Source organism: Mixophyes fleayi, chromosome 6 (genome assembly GCF_038048845.1).
Source record: "Mixophyes fleayi isolate aMixFle1 chromosome 6, aMixFle1.hap1, whole genome shotgun sequence".
In the NCBI taxonomy this organism is placed as follows: domain Eukaryota; kingdom Metazoa; phylum Chordata; class Amphibia; order Anura; family Limnodynastidae; genus Mixophyes; species Mixophyes fleayi.
In genome coordinates, this window is record NC_134407.1 from 196,113,863 (window position 1) to 196,133,546 (window position 19,684).

Below are 19,684 nucleotides of genomic sequence, written 5' to 3' on the forward strand. Positions count from 1 at the left end.
CATGACTATTACACTGGTTGATCGACTGATTGGTTGATAAAATGAAAGGTGGCACCTGATTGTGTGACTACAGCACTTGTCCAATCAGATTCTGCCGATCATTTCAAGCAATGGTTTTGACCCCAGGAAGAGGGTTGGAGGGAGAGGGGGGGGGGGGGGGATTTGGCAAACCCTCTACACCAGGTTTGGAGAACCCCTTAAAATGAAATGATTACATTCACAGCTTCATTTTAATAAAAAGACACAATAACATACCTCCCAAAAAAAAACAAAGCAAGGACAATTCCTTGAATTAAATAATGAAATGAGGCGGAGTTGCTTTTTTCAATCACAATTAAACAATTACAGTTCATGGTGATGGCATTGTTCAGTAATTCATTCCGGGTGTGTTAAGATATGACGTAGACCTCCATGAGGCTGGCGACAGCGTGCATCCTGTAGAAGATTCCGAAGGGTAGGCCAATGTTTACTATAGCCACCCACATTGTCTGCCCGTAGAAGTTCAACTCTAGATCATTATCAAACTGTGGACGAGCACCAAAGGCCGGCATGATCCAGAACTAGGAGAGCAAGAGAGAATGATATTGTGTGTTAGAGATACTACATAACAAGTAGGTATTAAGTAAAGTAAACAAGCAAAGGAATAGAACCTTATAATGAGGAGATCAGAATTATACATCAGTTGACAAAGGAAATTATGAAGACACAACCACTGATAAAAGAATTTCCAAATAAATCCATTGTGATTTAATGATGGAAGAAAATAAAAATCGGAAAAATGCCAAAGGGGATGAATACTTGTTTAGCCCGTTAATAATCTTCATAATAAACAGATGGATTCTGTTATTTTTTCACTTAAAATATATTTTAAAGTAAATCATGTTATTAAAGGGAGCTAAAGTGATTAAATAAAGTCTCACAATTGGAATATGAGCATAGACCTATGTATGCAGATGGCAGTCAAATAGGTACATGTGTGCAGCAGTTAGCAACTGATCATTAGTGTGCTAGACCACAGGATGCACAGATATCATTATATAACATGTAAACCTTCTGTAAGGACAGTGACTCCACCTAATTAACCCAGTTTTCATTTTATAGTTTGCATACAAATATATTTGAACTTTTGAATATATTTATTTATTTAATTACATAATGTCACCCTGTATGGATGTACTTGAGTGATGCCCCTGATCCTGAGTTATATGGGAATTAATGGATCCACCACCGGGTCAGACAAACAGTGTAGTGGTGGAACCCCAGTATTTAAATATCCAATCTGGTGTCCAGGAAAGAATTCAAATTAGAGACAGAGAAAACCTCAACTGCAGTTTGAACTCCTCCAGTTTGGGCTTAAACTTTCCTACAGGTGAGTCTAAATGTCTCAGACATCAGGGACAGAGATAGTGACGGGTGTCGAGTGTGATTTCCAAGAGGAGGTCTCTGGAACGTAGTGAAAGGCAAAGAAGAGCTGTGAGTGGCGGTTTTGAGTTTAGGAGGCTGTCGGCCTCACTTGGCATAGAGATGAGTGTTAGGAGCATGGATGTCAGCTCTGAGAGGACTAAGTGTGCAGAAACTGTCCATCTGTGAGTACCAAGTGTTGCAGGACACAGGAGCTAAAAGGAAGAGATACCCCAAAACATTCCACCTAACTGTCCCAGTCTCGGCGGGACAGTGCCGATTTTAGGGCTCTGTCCCTCTGTCCCACCTGGGGTCATGTTTGTCCCATTTTGGGAGGTATCTTCCATTTATTGCTGCACTGCACAGCATAGCACAGCTGCGGTGAACAGGTGTTGCACACCTGTTATTGGTGCAAAGTGTTTGGGTGGGAAGGGAGGCTTCTAAGGGGCAGACCAGTGCTTCAGCTCGCTAGGCAGCCCATTGGGGGAGCAACCACACCCCCGTGATGAGGTGTCCACGTCCCCATCATAAATGAACATTCCCTCTGTCCCTTTGCCAGGTACTCAAATGTTGAGAGGTATGTTGAAGGTATGTGAGTGTGAGACAAGTGGAATGACCCTCGCACTATTGAGATGGGAGAGATAGAGAGGAGACTGTCCTCATAAGGGGTCTATTTATGACCCTTTATTTTTTTGACTTGATACTATTCAATCCTTATCTCCTTGATAAGGATTGAAAAGTAACGGCTATGTATTAAAAAACTTCTCAGGGACAGCAGTGCCGATAACCTGCTGTCCCTGAGAAGTGACTCACCTGATCATCGCAGTCTTTTCTCATTTTTCAAGGCTGCGGTGATCTTCTCTTTTTTTTTTTTTCTTTTTTTATTAGTGCGCATGCTCCGACTGAATAGTTGGTGCATGCGCAGTAACATCCTGGCCGGCAAACTGCAGGATGATTGACAGGGAGGGATCACATGATCCCTCCACACATGCGCTGTCCAGCTCTGCTCTTCAGAGCAGAGCTGGACAGCGCGAAAGTTTTCAGATATGTTAATGTACGCCAGCTTCAGATGGCATACATTAACATGTAAAAAAAGAGATAATTTTCTCTAGTTAGCCTTTAATACATAGCGGTTCTGAGCACTTCCCATACACTGTTATGCGGAGTGCTTAGAAAAACTATAGGAAATGCAAAGCAGCAGATATCTGAGATATCTGCTGCGATGCTTCAATAGTACATAGTGATTTCACGGTAATCCCCCGAAAACTGTTGTTTTTGGGGGTTTACCACAGGAAAAATGCTTGGTAAATAGACCCCTATGTGAGAGTGTTATCTCTAGGGAGAGATGTCTCAATTGTGATTTATGTAGCCAAGAACTGTGCCGGAGAGGAAATATGTAACAAAAGTGATTTTTCTTTTAAAAGAAAATTGGTCTAGCTCCTATTTATTTATCAGCAGTTATTTTACTGCGCTACAATGCTTCTGTCAAATTTCTTGTTATAACACCTACATGTGTCAGGGCACTTGTCCTACCCATTGTATCCTGGTAAGAAGAGGATCAACCCAAGTCTGGCTGGTGAGGTTGAGGATCTCCAGAGATAGGTATCAGGGAGATTTCAATTATATATTGGGTGTATCAAATTCTTATTGCCTGTAGAGCCAATCGTATAATAACTGTATATAAAGAGGTGTTGCTGGAAACAATACAAATCACACAGCACCACTTACAGGCCGTTAAAATGTATTACAGTCTATTCAATGTATATTGTTGGTTTTTCCTAGGATCACCAGAAAGGAAGAGACTTAACTTATCATCTTCCATTTGCATTTTCTTTCTATGCAAAAAGTTTGATATGGCTATGTGTCATTAATTGACTGTGAGGGACAATAACCACACAGCTATTTACAAGAATGATCCCATGTTAGCCACCTGTGGTTTTCTAAATCATAGGAAAAAGTTTGTGGTTGTTTAAGCATTAAAGGTTTGTCCGTGTCAATTCAGTTACCAGTCCCTGAGCACCGGGACTCGAGTAGAACAGTCGTGTTTTAATTTGTGGTAACTTTTTAATTTATTTCATTTCAACGTAGATTACAGCTTTTCCATGGGACTACAACGAAACAGATGAAATAATATTTAATTTTTATAATAAAGTGGAGAAATAAGTTGTTTCGGATTTCAGTAATAGCCCTTGTGTGTCAATGTTTTATTTACTTATTTATACTATATTAATATAACGGGGCAGGGTTTTATGGACCCTGTTCCCATTATACTGGGGCTACGGACATGGCAAAGATATCACTCCATGGTCCACATTTTTTTACATAACCATAATACACCCAGCCCAGCCCAGCTCAGGGGTGCCAGGAAAGGCTCAGATCTTATTAGCATAGGGCTGTGGGCTTTGGGTGGGGGGACATATTTCCTTACATGTACACCCCACCCCATATAGACAGACTGCAGATTTTCCTATTATAGTGTGGCAGGCCTGGTCTGTGTAGTCTAGTGTTGGTATCTACTTTAGCAGGGGGGGGGGGGGATATGCCTGTTGTTCACCTGTTTTAATGTAAATCAACCCAGACTGCCAAGCACTAAGCTGACTATCGATTCAAGTGGGGGTCATGCTCATTATTCCATGTATTCCATTTTTTATGCATTCATGTTTATGAGAAATTATATGAAATATATGTCAATCATCATTATCCACGTCTCCCCCAGACCATTGAAATAGCTTGGCCTGGGAAAGGTGTTAATGATGAATTTCATATATTTGCTTTTAATGCATCTGAATACCAGACCTAAGTTGATTATGATGCCTGACATAGCTTTGTTCTGGATGCATCTATACCAGAACAATATTATAGAGATAAACAAAGGTTAATAAATAAAACTGTATTAATGTGTTTCTCATCATTCTGTAGCTGTAACTCACAATGATGTTAGAGACAAGCAGGAACATGGAGATGTCCTTTAGGGTCTTTCTCCTCCAGTCGGCCCAAGTGTTCCTTACAGTGGCGTGTGGCAGACTTCCGTGATGGTTTGATTCCAATTCATGGCCGTGGTCAGCTCCTGAGTGATTGTCGTGAGAGTTTGCAACAGCTGCATTGATGTAAACTTCATTCTTTTCAGTAGAGGGTGCGGCGTTGTGATCTTCTGAGTGCCCGCTGTGAAAAGGCTCTCTGTGCAGTCCTTCAATAATAAAAGTGTTCTGCAGAGTGTGCTGCACAATCATGAGTAGCGAGTACACCAAATTTAGGTTATCAAGGAGGTGCCCAGGAGAGATGGCTATTACGGCTATTACGGAGAAATATGAGATAGAGTATTTCCCCAGTGCAGCTATTATCAGCAATCCAACATCTAGACTCCTTGTAGGGTTCTTGTGGCTGTCTGGGTTCCTCTGGTCAAACCTGAAGATTATAAAGCCAGCAAGAGAGCTAATAGACATTAGGCTGAGAGCTACGATGTTAAAGATGTAGAACATTTCAAGTGCTTGTGTTTTGGACTTCTCTGAAGTGACATTGATTTCATAGGCAATGAAGACCCCAAGACCAGCCACAAGGATGGCTAACCCACAGACTAATCCCACAAACCGTCTTTGCGTATCAAAGGAGTGCTGGCCGTGGTGAGAGTCCTGGCTCATTACACGACCCACGTTCTTCCACATCACGTAAGACATGGCTGAGGCAAAAAGGCTGTATTCAATATTGAAGGGGTACAAGTAAAAATATCCCGTCTGGAAGGTTTCACATACATGGGTGGTACAGGCACAGGAATCGGATCCTCCACCAGCTGCAACGAGAATACAAAATCATCACAAGTGAATAAAAGATGGTATCATGTAATTTCCTTAAATGGGATCCGTCACCATCAACTAACACAATACCTATCTATCTATCTATCTATCTATCTATCTATCTATCTATCTATCTATCTATCTATCTATCTCACATATATCCAATATCTTTCTATCTCCCATCTATCCCATATCTATCTATCTATCTATCTATCTATCTATCTATCTATCTATCTATCTATCTATCTCACATATATCCAATATCTTTCTATCTCCCATCTATCCCATATCTATCTATCTATCTATCTATCTATCTATCTATCTATCTATCTATCTATCTATCTATCTCACATATATCCAATATCTTTCTATCTCCCATCTATCCCATATCTATCTATCTATCTATCTATCTATCTATCTATCTATCTATCTATCTATCTATCTATCTATCTATCTCACATATATCCAATATCTTTCTATCTCCCATCTATCCCATATCTATCTATCTATCTATCTATCTATCTATCTATCTATCTATCTATCTATCTATCTATCTCACATATATCCAATATCTTTCTATCTCCCATCTATCCCATATCTATCTATCTATCTATCTATCTATCTATCTATCTATCTATCTATCTCACATCTATCTATCTATCTCACATCTTTCTATCTATCTATTAGGGATGTGCACCGGTGACTTTTGGTGTCTCGTGTTTTGGATTTGGATTTTCGTGATGTTTTGGGTTCGGATTTGTTTCGCAAAACACCTGCCGAAAGGTTTTGGTTCGGATTTAAGGTTTTGGATTCGGATTTTTTTTGAAAAAAGCATAAAAACTTAAAAAATCAAGTTTTTGGGCTTATTTTTACTCCTACGCTATTATTAACCTCAATAACATTCAATAACAAGCATTTCCACTAATTTACAGTGTATTCTGAACACCTCACAATATAGTTATTAGTCCAAAACGTTGCAACGAGGTATCTTTCTGGGCTGCGTAGTGGAGTGGTCCCCACAATATAATAAGAAAACCATCAACTGGTCTGAATCGGACCGAATAATGTACCTGGACTGCGTAGAGGAGTGGTCACCACAATATAAATTTATAAATTAAAAACCCTGAACTTGTATGAATCGCACCAATAAATGTATCTGGACTGCGTAGAGGAGTGGTCACCACAATATAATAAGAAAACCATCAACTGGTCTGAATCGCACCGAATAATGTACCTGGACTGCGTAGATGAGTGGTCACCACAATATAAATTAAAAACCCTGAACTTGTATGAATCGCAGCAATAAATGTATCTGGACTGCGTAGAGGAGTGGTCACCACAATATAATAAGAAAACCATCAACTGGTATGAATCGCACCCAAAAATGTATCTGTACTGCGTAGAGGAGTGGTCACCACAATATAATAAGAAAACCATCAACTGGTCTGAATCGCACCGAATAATGTACCTGGACTGCGTAGAGGAGTGGGTCACCACAATATAATAGGAAAATCATCAACTGGTCTTAATCGCACCAAAAAATGTACCTGGACTGCGTAGAGGAGTGGTCACCACAATATAATTAATAAAAAACCCTCCACGGCTCTGAATTCCCCAAAAAAAAAATCTTAACTGCGTAATGGGGTGCCCCGGTACTAAATTTGATACCGGGGCCACAATATAATAAATAGTTACACCCTCAACTGGTCAGAATTCCACCAAAAAAGTATCTGGACTGCGTAGTGGGGTGGCCCTGGTACTAAATTTGATACCGGGGCCACAATATAATAAATAATTACACCCTCAACTGGTCAGAATTACACCAAACAAGTATCTGGACTGCGTAGTGGGGTGGCCCTGGTACTAAATTTGATACCGGGGCCACAATATAATAAATAGTTACCCCCTCAACTGGTCAGAATTACACCAAACAAGTATCTGGACTGCGTAGTGGGGTGGCCCCGGTACTAAATTTGATACCGGGGCCACAATATAATAAATAGTTACCCCCTCAACTGGTCAGAATTACACCAAACAAGTATCTGGACTGCGTAGTGGGGTGGCCCCGGTACTAAATTTGATACCGGGGCCACAATACCTCCTCCAAGTTCCAAGTGTAGTGTTTATAACATATTAACACTACACTAATTCTAGCACGTCAAACCCTCTTGTTTTAAATAATGACAGGGCATTTAACTTTTGATTAAATTTTTTGAATTTGTTGACATTTTCTTTTACTTTTTGAACATGGCAAACGACTGTTGAATGGTCACATAATGCCAAAAAAATAGTTGCAAGATGGAATTGTCCTTGGGCCCTCCCACCCACCCTTATGTTGTTGAAATAGGACATGCACACTTTAACAAACCAATCATTTCAGCGACAGGGCCTACCAAACAACTGTGGCTGAAATGATTGGTTTGTTTGGGCCCCCACACCAAAAAAACAATTCATCTCTCCCTGTACAAACTAAACAGGCTCTACTGAGGAAAGATGTTGTCCTCATCCTCAACCTCTGATTCCTCTACCCCTACAGTGTCTACTTCCTCCTCCTCACACATTATCAATTCGTCCCCGCTGGACTCCACAACCACAGGTCCCTCTGTACTATCTGGAGGGCAGTGCTGTACTTCATTGAGGAATTGATTATTCATTTTTATAAACATCATTTTTTCAACGTTGTGAGGAAGCAACCTCCTTCGCCACTCACTGACCAGGTTCCCCGCTGCACTAAAAACTCTTTCCGAGTACACACAGGAGGAGGGACAACTCAGGTAAAATACAGCCAGTTTGTACAGGGGCTTCCAAACTGCCTTTAGGAGTTCTAGCACGTCACTACCTCTAGTTAATTTAGATTGCAAGGCTTGTAAATACTTTGAAGATAAAAAAAGCAGGCTGCACAGACTGTGGAGCTAGAAAGTGAAATTAAATGGACCACGTTACTTTGGTGGCTATCTATGCCCCCCCCCCCCGCCCTACACTTGTAGTTGAATATAAAAAAAGCAGCCTGCATAGACTGTAGAACTAGAAATTCAAATATACAAAGAAATGGACAAAGGCAGTTTGGTATCTGTCTGCATCGGATCCCCTCTCCACTAGGAGTAAAATAGAAAACTATTCAGCAGTTATATAATCTAGAATATAAATAGAAATTGAGAAAGGCAATTTGGTATCTGTCTGCATCATAATCATCAACATCCTCCTCAGCGCCAGCTACATCAATATCCTCCTCCCGGGGTACAACATTCACAACTTTATTAGCCAAATCTGTAACTGGACTGTGGGTGATCCGTCCAGCATATGCAGAGGGTGTGCTGCAAATGCTGGATGGAGTCACCTCTTCCTGTACAGTGATGGGAAGGTCAGGGTTCACAACCAACAACACCCTTGGACTCGCCTTGGGGATTTGTGATGTCATCTGTTTAGAAGGCAGAGTTCTTTGCTGTTTTGTTGTTGTTGCTGACAGCATAACTCTCTTAAATTTTTTGTAGGGGGGGGAGGAGGAGGGCTTAGATCCTTGGGTGAAGCTGGACCACTAGTCATCAACACGGGCCAGGGCCTAAGCCGTTCCTTGCCACTACGTGTCGTAAATGGCATATTGCCAACTTTACGTTTCTCCTCAGATGATTTTAAGTTTCTCTTTTTGCTATTTTTTGAGAACTTGGGCTTTTGGGATTTTACATGCCCTGTACTAGGAGATTGGGCATCGGGCTTGCCAGACGACGTTGATGGCATTTCATCGTCTATGTCATGACTAGTGGCAGCAGCTTCAGCTTTAGGAGGAAGTGGGTCTTGATCTTTCCCTACTTTATACTCCAAATTTTGTTTTCTCATTATATGTATTACAAGAGAGCGTACCCCTAAGCCACACACACTCGGCAAAGCCTTTAAAAATTATATGCGGCACAGGAGAGTACCACTGGACTTATACTGCTGAATCAGTGAACTTTGTAATAGCAGTACCACTGGACTTATACTGCTGAATCAGTGAACTTTGTAATAGCAGTACCACTGGACTTATACTGCTGAATCAGTGAACTTTGTAATAGCAGTACCACTGGACTTATACTGCTGAATCAGTGAACTTTGTAATATATCAGTACCACTGGACTTATACTGCTGAATCAGTGAACTTTGTAATATATCAGTACCACTGGACTTATACTGCTGAATCAGTGAACTTTGTAATATATCAGTACCACTGGACTCATACTGCTGAATCAGTGAACTTTGTAATATATCAGTACCACTGGACTTATACTGCTGAATCAGTGAACTTTGTAATATATCAGTACCACTGGACTTATACTGCTGAATCAGTGAACTTTGTAATAGCAGTACCACTGGACTTATACTGCTGAATCAGTGAACTTTGTAATAGCAGTACCACTGGACTTATACTGCTGAATCAGTGAACTTTGTAATAGCAGTACCACTGGACTTATACTGCTGAATCAGTGAACTTTGTAATAGCAGTACCACTGGACTTATACTGCTGAATCAGTGAACTTTGTAATATATCAGTACCACTGGACTTATACTGCTGAATCAGTGAACTTTGTAATAGCAGTACCACTGGACTTATACTGCTGAATCTGTGAACTTTGTAATAGCAGTACCACTGGACTTATACTGCTGAATCAGTGAACTTTGTAATAGCAGTACCACTGGACTTATACTGCTGAATCAGTGAACTTTGTAATATATCAGTACCACTGGACTTATACTGCTGAATCAGTGAACTTTGTAATATATCAGTACCACTGGACTTATACTGCTGAATCTGTGAACTTTGTAATAGCAGTATCACTGGACTTATACTGATGAATCAGTGAACTTGGTAATATTGCAGTACCAATGGGCTTATACTGCAGGATTGGTTTTGCAAATTTTGTTGTAATTAATTTTTCAAAATTTTTTTTTTTGTATAACTTTTTTTTCATTTTTTAAACACTTGGGAATAATGGGGAAATAACTATGCCCTTAGAAGCACAGAGCACAGGACACATCACCACTGGACTGAACAGGACACAGCACAGGACCCAGCAGCACCACTGAACTCAAAATTGACAGAGCACAGCACACAACACCACTGGACTGATACTGCTGAATGTGTGAACTTTGTAATATTGCAGTACCACTCAACTTTTACTGCTGAATGTGTGAACTTGGTAATATTGCAGTACCAATGGGCTTATACTGCAGGATTGGTTTTGCAAATTTTGTTGTAATTAAAAAAAAAATTAATTAGTTTTTTGTATTTTTTTTTTTAACTTTTTTTTAATTTTTTAAACACTTGGGAATATTAGGGAAATAAGAACTATGCCCTTAGAAGCACAGAGCACAGGACACAGGACCACTGGACTGAACAGGACACAGCACAGGACCCAGCTGCACCACTGAACTCAAAATTGACAGAGCACAGCACACAGCACCACTGGACTGATACTGCAGAACACAGCACAGCACAGCACAGAACTAAACAGCACAGCACAGAACTAAACAGCACAGCACGAGATCTACCAGGACAGAGGACCACCTAACACACCCTCCCTCTACCCTGATCAATGCCCGAGTGAAGATGGCGGCGACTAGCGGGGAATTTATAGGTTCCGAGTATCGCGAGATCCGACAGCGGGATTATGACTCCGAGCCTCGGTTTCAAGTTTTCATTTGGCGCCAATACCCGGATCTGTCTCGGATCCGACTCGGATCGGCAACGTTCGGGTGGGCTCGGATTCAGGAAATCCGAGTGCGCTCATCTCTACTATCTATCTATCTATCTATCTATCTATCTATCTATCTCACATCTATCTATCTATCTATCTATCTATCTATCTATCCTATCTTTCTATCTCACACCTATCTTCTATCAATCTATCTATCAATCTATCTATCTATCTATCTATCTATCTATCTATCTATCTATCTATCTATATCTATCTATCTATCTATCTATCTTTCTATCTTACACCTATCCCCTATCAATCTATCTATCTATCTTTCTCACATCTATCTATCTATCTATCTATCTATCTTACATCTATCTATCCTATCTTTCTATCTCACACCTATCCCCTATCAATCTATCTATCTATCTATCTATCTTGAATAAATTGCTTACATTTTACTTACTATATATCAAATCAGATTTATTAAGAAAAGTAAAGCAAAAGAAATGAGTAACTTTGCACCTTGGCAAAACCATGTTGCATTGGAGGGGGAGGTAAGTTTAAAATGTGATGGCAGAGTTATAGTTGGGGCAAGGCATGTCCTAGATCGACTTTAAATGTCAGTGTAAAATTAAAGCTATCAAGTGTTTGTGTGCTACATGAAAAAGCCAGTTTTAACTTATGCACAAAATAATAAACTAATTTGCACCCCTTACATTGTAACATGGTTTATCCCGGAACTTACTCCTTTGTTCGCCTTACTCTCCTCAATGAATGAAGCCACCTGTCTCCTGATTCTTTCATACAGTACATCTCTAGTGCATTTCTAAGTGCCAATACCATTCAAACTAGTGGAGGTGAAAGATATGACAGATATTCTAGTAGTTTAGCGGTATGACACCCACCATTGTACCTTTCTAGTAAGGAATATAAAAAAAATAATAAGATTTTATAAATGTTTTTAATACACAGAGTTAATGATCTAATTGATGATCAGATGACACTTTGCCTAGGTTATCTTATTTAAACGTCACAGAGATGGAGTAAAAACAAAGAACATTTGTGGCAGCAAAAGCCAGAAAAGCTTTCTCTTTATAACATAATAAATAAATTATAAAATACGCCTACCCTGTGTAATTCATACAAATATACATATGTAACAACAACTTTTTGGTACACAATTAGATAAAATTATTTGACGTTAACATTGGTACAATGTTGCATATATATGTATTTGTCAGGCACATCCTATAAAGTTCAGTGTCATACAGGAAAGCCTATGAAGGTTTTCAGGAAAGCTGCACTAGAGTTATGTAGGGATACATTCTATCAATCAGCTGGGCATATCTGTATGGAAAACAATACGAAAGCAAATCTTACCTTTCACCATTCTATGACCACCGGATGAATTGCCACTACTTGGGGTCTGATGTAAAGATTCATCTGTAACAGCAGCCATCCAAATAACTAAGTTAGTGCTGAGAGTTAACATGAGGCCGCATCTGAAACACAGACATAGGACCATGGAGTGAGAATTTACGCTAAGGGTAGACATAAGAAATATTCTCAGAATCTTCGGAATCTGTGCAGAACACTCAGCTTGAGACAATGCTTACAAATCAAACAGAGATAAATGAAGCTGCATCAACATAGTCATTTCAAATAAAATAGAACCTTAATTCATCAAAATGTTATGTTGTTTTTTTTTGTTACACAGACAAAAATATGTAATGATAATGACCCATTGTATTTTTTGGTCCCACTATAATTCTGATCGTACCTGGTAACATTCATGTGACTCTGGACGCAATCCTTACAGGATATCCAGAGGAAGTACGTCTGTGAAGAGAGATCATGCAATAACTGGTTTATCAGTAGCAAAATTGCATAGTGACGGCAAGGGAGGGGCAGAAAAGGTGGAGGGTTCACACAAAAAAATGTACAACAAAAACTGATGTATAATAAAGTGACTAAACACTAATTTGAAATATAAATACATGTGATATAATTTATCCCATGTGTGAGGTTTTGTTTCCAATAGTCAAATAGAATTTTTTCACGATGCACCAATATTATCTAACCTGGTAAAGGGTCAATATTAAGTGCACTCCAGTTATATACATGAAATAACTGGAGTGTTTTTATCTATCTAAATATGTCTGTTACGTCGTCTTTCAGTAACAGGTTGCCGTGTTAGGTGGGAGGTGCCTCTCTAACTGAACAGACACAAGGTGAGTGACAGCTTGACAGACTTGCTGTGTAGAAATTAGCTGTGTGAATTAGGGGATTATTACACAGCAGAGCCAGTCATGTCATAAAATCTGATGGTAAGGGGGACTTATTTTGCTATGACACAAGATTGTACAATATATGACAGATACAATAACATAACTGTGTTTTGTATCACTGAGGGTCTTGTTTACATTTGGATGTAAGTCCATTTGTGCAATATAAAAATGTATTTTACTGCACTCTGCATGCACCAAAACTTAAGTTAAAAGTCAAATGTATATTGCACATACAGACCCGTGCACATAGAGAGGTGGATCATATCCTTAACTAGCACCAGAACTAGGCTGGTTTCCAGTACAACAAGGACAACCATCACCAAGTCAGAAAGGCTGGGCCAGATCATTCTATAACCATAGGCAAACTGAGGGGAAAATTCCTAGTGCCTGGAAACCCCCCCTCCCTCCAAACCTGGGGCACTGTATAATTGAGGTGGCTGGACTGGTCACACGGCTCTGCTTGAAAAGGGAGAGCTGCGTGCACCTAACAGTAGTGCACGCAGCATTGCCCATGTATAATATAGGAATAGGAAGAGTTGGAGAGCAGCCAAGCACTGTCTAATATTATAGCCACGCCCCCATGCATGCTGGTCACGCCAACTGGTGGCGTGGTGTGGAAACCCCTCTCTACAAATCCTGCATTTGCCCCTGATAACAGGGAAATATTATAGACTGACCAGCAGCATAGTGTCCCCTTGTTGTCTGTTCGGCATAAGGCTGGAGCCTATAGAAACTAATGGTCCCCTTTCCAAAAACTAACACTCAAACTCTTCCTGGCACCTGTGGACAGTGGGTTTTGTGGAATGAGAAAATGAGGTAATGGGAAAAAATCAGGACTCCTTGGGGTAAATGTATTAACCTGCGATTCTATCAAATCGCCGATATTTGGCGACTTTGCCGGACAAATTTAAAAAGGCAATGAGTTTAAAGGCAAGTTTTGCCTTTAAACACCTTGCCGTTTTAAGTTTGGGCGGCAAAGTTGTCATATATTGGAGATTTGCTAGAAACGCAGCTTTAACCAGTAATAAGGGATTTCGACGTCCCCTGCACAATATACAAATATAGTATAAATAAGTTAAAGTAAATAAAGTAAGTAAATAAAGTTTAATTAAATAAAACACTTTGCAAAATTCCTTTCTTTCAACAATTTCCAATCTACAGTCCTTTATCAATGTAGTCCAATGGGAATACTTTTTTCTTGATAATCCACTGGCAATAAAATAAAATTTCATGCGTTGAGAACTGCCATGTTATGAGCCCCAGCACAAAATGACCGTGTGCGCAAACGTGCCCAGTGTGGGTAAAAGCTTGGGATTCGCTGAAAACGTTTACTTCTCTTTTCAGAAAGATACTAATTCATTATTATAAACTCCTCCCCCCCCAAGGCCGTTCAAACAGCTTGTCCCAGGGAAGAAACTGATGATGATGATGACTGCCGTGTCTTTAGAACAGATGAATCTATGGGGCATATTCAATTAGTTGCAAGGGAACATCGCAGCTGTGCGCATTTTCAGGTAATACGGTAACAATAGCAATAATTAGGAGAGAAGACTGACCTGTATCCCCACGAACACAATCTGAAAGACTGGATGGATAATGTTGAGAGGAGATTGACAATGCAGCAGACTGACTGATCTCCCAATCTTCAATACATCAAGAATCAACGTGCAAACTCCGAACACTGCCAGGCCCACTAAACGTAGTGATAAAAAACAAAGAATAAAGTTACCTATAGGGTCCGAATTTGTGCAATAATAACCAACTGCTAATGGTCTTCTCCTCTGTATGGCTGATACAGCTCCTCCTGGTAAATGTAGTGTATAATTTAGGATGTATTAAAGCATCTATCTATCTATCTATCTCACATCTATCCCATATCTATCTATCTCACATCTATCCCATATCTATCTATCTATCTATCTATCTATCTATCTATCTATCTATCTATCTATCTATCTCATATTTATCCATCTATCTATCTATCGATCTATCTCATATCTATCAATCTATCTATCCCATATCTATCAATCTATGCATCTAACGATCTATCTCATAGCTATCTATCTATCTATCTATCTATCTATCGATCTATCTCATATCTATCAATCTATGCATCTATCTATCTATCTCATATTTATCCATCTATCTATCTATGCATCTATCTATCTATAGTTCTATCTCATATCTATCAATCTATCTATCTATCTCATATCTATCAATCTATGCATCCATCGATCTATCTCATATCTATCAATCTATCTCATAGCTATCTATCTATCTATCTATCTATCTATCTATCTATCTATCTGTCTCATATCTATCTATCTCATATCTATCTATCTCATATCTATCTATCCATTTATCTATCTATCTCATATCTATCAATCTATGCATGTATTTATCGATCTATCTCATATCTATCTATCTATCTATATATCGATCTATCTCATATCTATCAATCTATGCATCTATCTATCTATCTATCTATCTATCTATCTATCTATCTCATATCTATCAATCTATGCATCTATTCATCGATCTATCTCATACCGGTATCTATCAATCTATGCATCTATCGCTCTATCTCATATCTATCTATCTATCTATCTATCTATCTATCTCTACATGCAATTGAAAAGTGTACTAGAAAGTTGACTCTACAGAAAGCTATTGAATGTACGTCTTTTCTACATTACACATTATAACTTACATATTTGCGCTGTATGCATGTTCCATGTATATGTATGAACAACCTATATTAGGTTATGTTGAGCACTAACTTTGGAATGTAATTTATTGCAGTTAGCAACTGGAACACATATAGTGAGTGTTCCTCCACGAGGCCGACACACAAACACACAGATACAGACACACTGATTTATACAGACTCTCGTGCACGCTGCCTCTCAAGTCTGCCCACAAGCTTATATTTACATTCTTCTGTTCAAACATTTTCCTTTGAAGTAGTAAGGTTTGTGCCTGTAATATTTTGTGATATCGTGTATATATATAAACAATAAATGTCCTTTGCTTCCTTGAAAGGATATTAATTCATGTTTATGCTTGAAATACAAATATGTCTTCTTTAAATGTTAGAAGTAAAATAAATATTTAACAAAAACACCCTGCATTTCATTTTGTTTGAAACCGGCACTATGTAATGCTCTCGTGTGTAGTCAAGTTAACACAGGGTGCAGGTACATTTATCTTGCTACAAGTATTGGATTTTTACGTTTACCAAACAGAATTTCATAGCTCATCTTTTACACATTTTGCAAACATTGTCAGATTATTTGCTTATTGAACTCCTCTGAAAGTACAGGTGTCACAGAATCTGTTTTTGGCGTCCGGTGAATGATATTTAATGTATTGTGTTTAGAACCATCTCTTCTGGGGTCCCAGAACAATGGCATAATAACACAGTGACACTTAATTACACAAAAAAATGTTGTACACATTTTATTGACATAATTTAGAATCAGATATGGCACCAAACCGGATTTATTTTTACTTAATCATTTCTGAACATCTGCATATCTTAAGGGAAATTTATTGCAACAGGATTGTTATTTCTGCTAGTGACTTACACAATGATTGTTAAATAAATATCTCCTTATTGTTCTCACCCTTGCTGTGCCCTAGACTCCTGACCAGTGCGTCTTCCATTTGTATTATGTCTGTGCATGTAATATTCCACACAATCCTCCAGTTGTGGAGTTATTGAGATGCAATAATCCATTTATGATTTCTGATATATTCCCCTTGTATTCAAATATTGCTCTAGATACAATGGGCCTGATTCATTAAGCAGAGTAAGGCAAAAAATGAGCAAGTTTTCTCCTGAACAAAACCATGTTACAATCCAAGGGGTGCAAATTAGTTTTTTGATTTTGCACATAAGATAAATACTGGCTGATTTTTCATGTAGCACACAAATACTTGATAGCTTATTTGTACACTGAAATTTAAAGTTGATCTAGGACAAGCCCTACCCCTAATATAAATCTGCATCACATTTTAAATTTACCTCCCCCCCCCTCCAATGCAACATGGTTTTGCCAAGGTGCAAAGTTACTAATTTTTTTGCTTTACTTTCCTTGATGAATCAGGCCCAGCTTTATGTACATCTGTCTCAGTCTTTCACCATTATTTTCTCAACTTTTAGGCTTCCCGGTGATTAGTTTCCCTTAAATTTTATAATATATTTAATCTCTGAGTTAACTCGTCCATCATACAGCCATCATTTACGCTGCAAACGTTTCCTTCTTACCTCTCAGCCAGATGGGACCAGCATGGGAGTCCTTCAGGCGCATATCATGGTCCTTTTTTGATGTCCAAAAGAGGTAGACAGCCATCCAGCAGCCAGTGAGACCCATAAGGACACATAGGAATGACAGCACCTCCCGCTCAACCACCGCAACTTCACTAAAGGCTCCGCAGCTAACGATCACAGAAGCCAACAGCAAGACATTCAACCCCAGCAGCCCAGAGATCAGTCGGCCCCCTTTCTTCCACAAAACAGGAGGTTCAAATGTACCCAAGGAGTGCTGGCCAAGGCTTATCTTCTCAAACTTGGTGTCTGGCTCCAAGGACAGGGCAACCACTGGAGAATTGTTAGCAATGTCAGACATATTCCGGCTCTGGAAAATAATTTTTGTTAGCTCATTTGCATTCTTTAAATGCTGTTTACTTCCTGCTCCTTGGATTCTTCTCTAATTATGGCTTTGTTTGCTATGAATCTCCACATCATATCCACGTGAAATGTTTTTCATCATGTACTCGAAGTATAAAACATCTTTCAAGCAATGACATATAACTCTATTTAGAATACATCTAAGTAAGTAAATTGTCATGTAACTGGCAGACAGATCAACGTTGCATGCTTACAGAGATGATAGTGTGCCATACCATACATGCTACATGTACAGTCATTATAGATGTAGTAGGTGTGCATTGAATGCCTGCCCTGTGTATAGAATATGTGATATACAGAACAGTGAGTGTGAATGTGTATGGTGATGAGGATTGATGACTAGAGTAGACAAAAATATGCTCTTGGTGTATTAATCCATAACAAAACTAATGAGCATATTTTGGACTTTAAGCATCACCTGTGTACGTTATAATAAGCAGTAGAGTTGATGTATTGAGTGCTGAGTGGAGAGCATGCTGAATGTGTCTGCATAGGGAAGCTGCAAGCAGCCTGTGAGAGCTGTCATTCCTGTGCAAGGTGAAAGTGTCATAGTTGGGGCATAATATAGATTGCTAGGAGGTTTGATGCAACCTGTGACTGTGATATGTGTCACTGGATAGATTTTGCAATACTCTAGTTTCTGCTCACAGGGTCAGGCCACAGGGGGGGCACCAAGCACTGTTGTCTCGGTATACCTGTTCTGCAGCTTTTTCCTGGTGCCACCCTCTTACATCTCCTCTACACCAAGCATCGTGCTGTGAATTAAAGAGACTCTAGCGGCTATACATAAAGAGCTTTATTTAAATGCTATATGCTGCATATGTCATCTTGTTGGTAAATGGGCGAGAAATACTTAGCAAACACAAAGATAGTTTTATCATTTAAAAGCAATTAAACGCTTGTGATCATATTTTATAAATATTACTCCTATACAAACGATAATATGAAAGGCCAAACTTTATCTGAAAATTTCTACAATGATTAATCATATGTCTCCCTTTAACAGCCTGCATCTTACCTGTTAAACTCCAATAAGATTTTTCCTGAAACACAAGAGTTCCGTCTGTAATGCTGGTTTGTAGAATAGTTATATATTACAACATGAAGGAGTCTATTAGGATTCTCCTTGTTCTTCTGCTAAATCTGTGATGAAGTATTTTAGGATAAAAGTGTCAGCCCTTTGGTATTGGGATATTCCTGGAAAAGTGTTTTTGGGTTTGCACTGAAATTTCAATGTCTCTGTAGCTCTGATCTATGGATGTTTCCAGGTCAGGATCTGTGGATTGTTGGTTTTGATAAATAAATCTTCTGATCTTGTTGTCTTTGGATGAGCTTTGTGATGTTGGATTTTGATTGGCTTGTTAGAAAATATTTTCAGTTCTGCATTTATATTCCATATGCTGTGACACCGATATTCTGTGCATCAGAATTTCTATACAGAACTACCTAGCACGATTTAAGTTTGGGTCCCTTGTTCTGGGATGAGCTTCCTCTTTTTCCAGATTTATACTAGGTGCCTGTGACTTGATTTACCCATTCTGATAATATGTCATTATAAACTCTTCAATCTTCACCCCATGTGACTTTGTTATTTACAGCACCTAATATAAGGAGAACAGGGTTGGATGCAAAGCTCGTTCTACGTGACACATTTCTGCTCTCACAGATACCACAGAACACACAGCATTTAAACAATGTTTATCAGTAACCATAAGCAAATGAAATAGTAAACAGTCTTTCATTGAGGACATGTTTGGTTTTGGACTACAACCAGTGAGCAAAACCATTATTTAAAGGCAGTATTTTGGGTTGGAGGACGATAGCACCGACCTCAGCAGG

General features: G+C 39.1%; 1 protein-coding gene across 1 annotated transcript; it reads right to left on the minus strand.

Moving 5' to 3' along the window:
- Positions 1–266: 266 nt before the first annotated feature.
- On the minus strand, positions 267–17,914 carry LOC142160540 (proton channel OTOP2-like). The gene is made up of 6 exons (XM_075215403.1): positions 17,423–17,914; positions 14,709–14,845; positions 12,645–12,703; positions 12,245–12,366; positions 4,332–5,188; positions 267–560 (listed from the first exon to the last, which is right to left on the minus strand). The coding sequence occupies exons 1-6, from the start codon at positions 17,781–17,783 to the stop codon at positions 390–392; spliced, it is 1,707 nt and encodes a 568-aa protein (XP_075071504.1). The 5' UTR covers positions 17,784–17,914; the 3' UTR covers positions 267–389.
- Between the last annotated feature and the right edge of the window lie 1,770 nt (positions 17,915–19,684).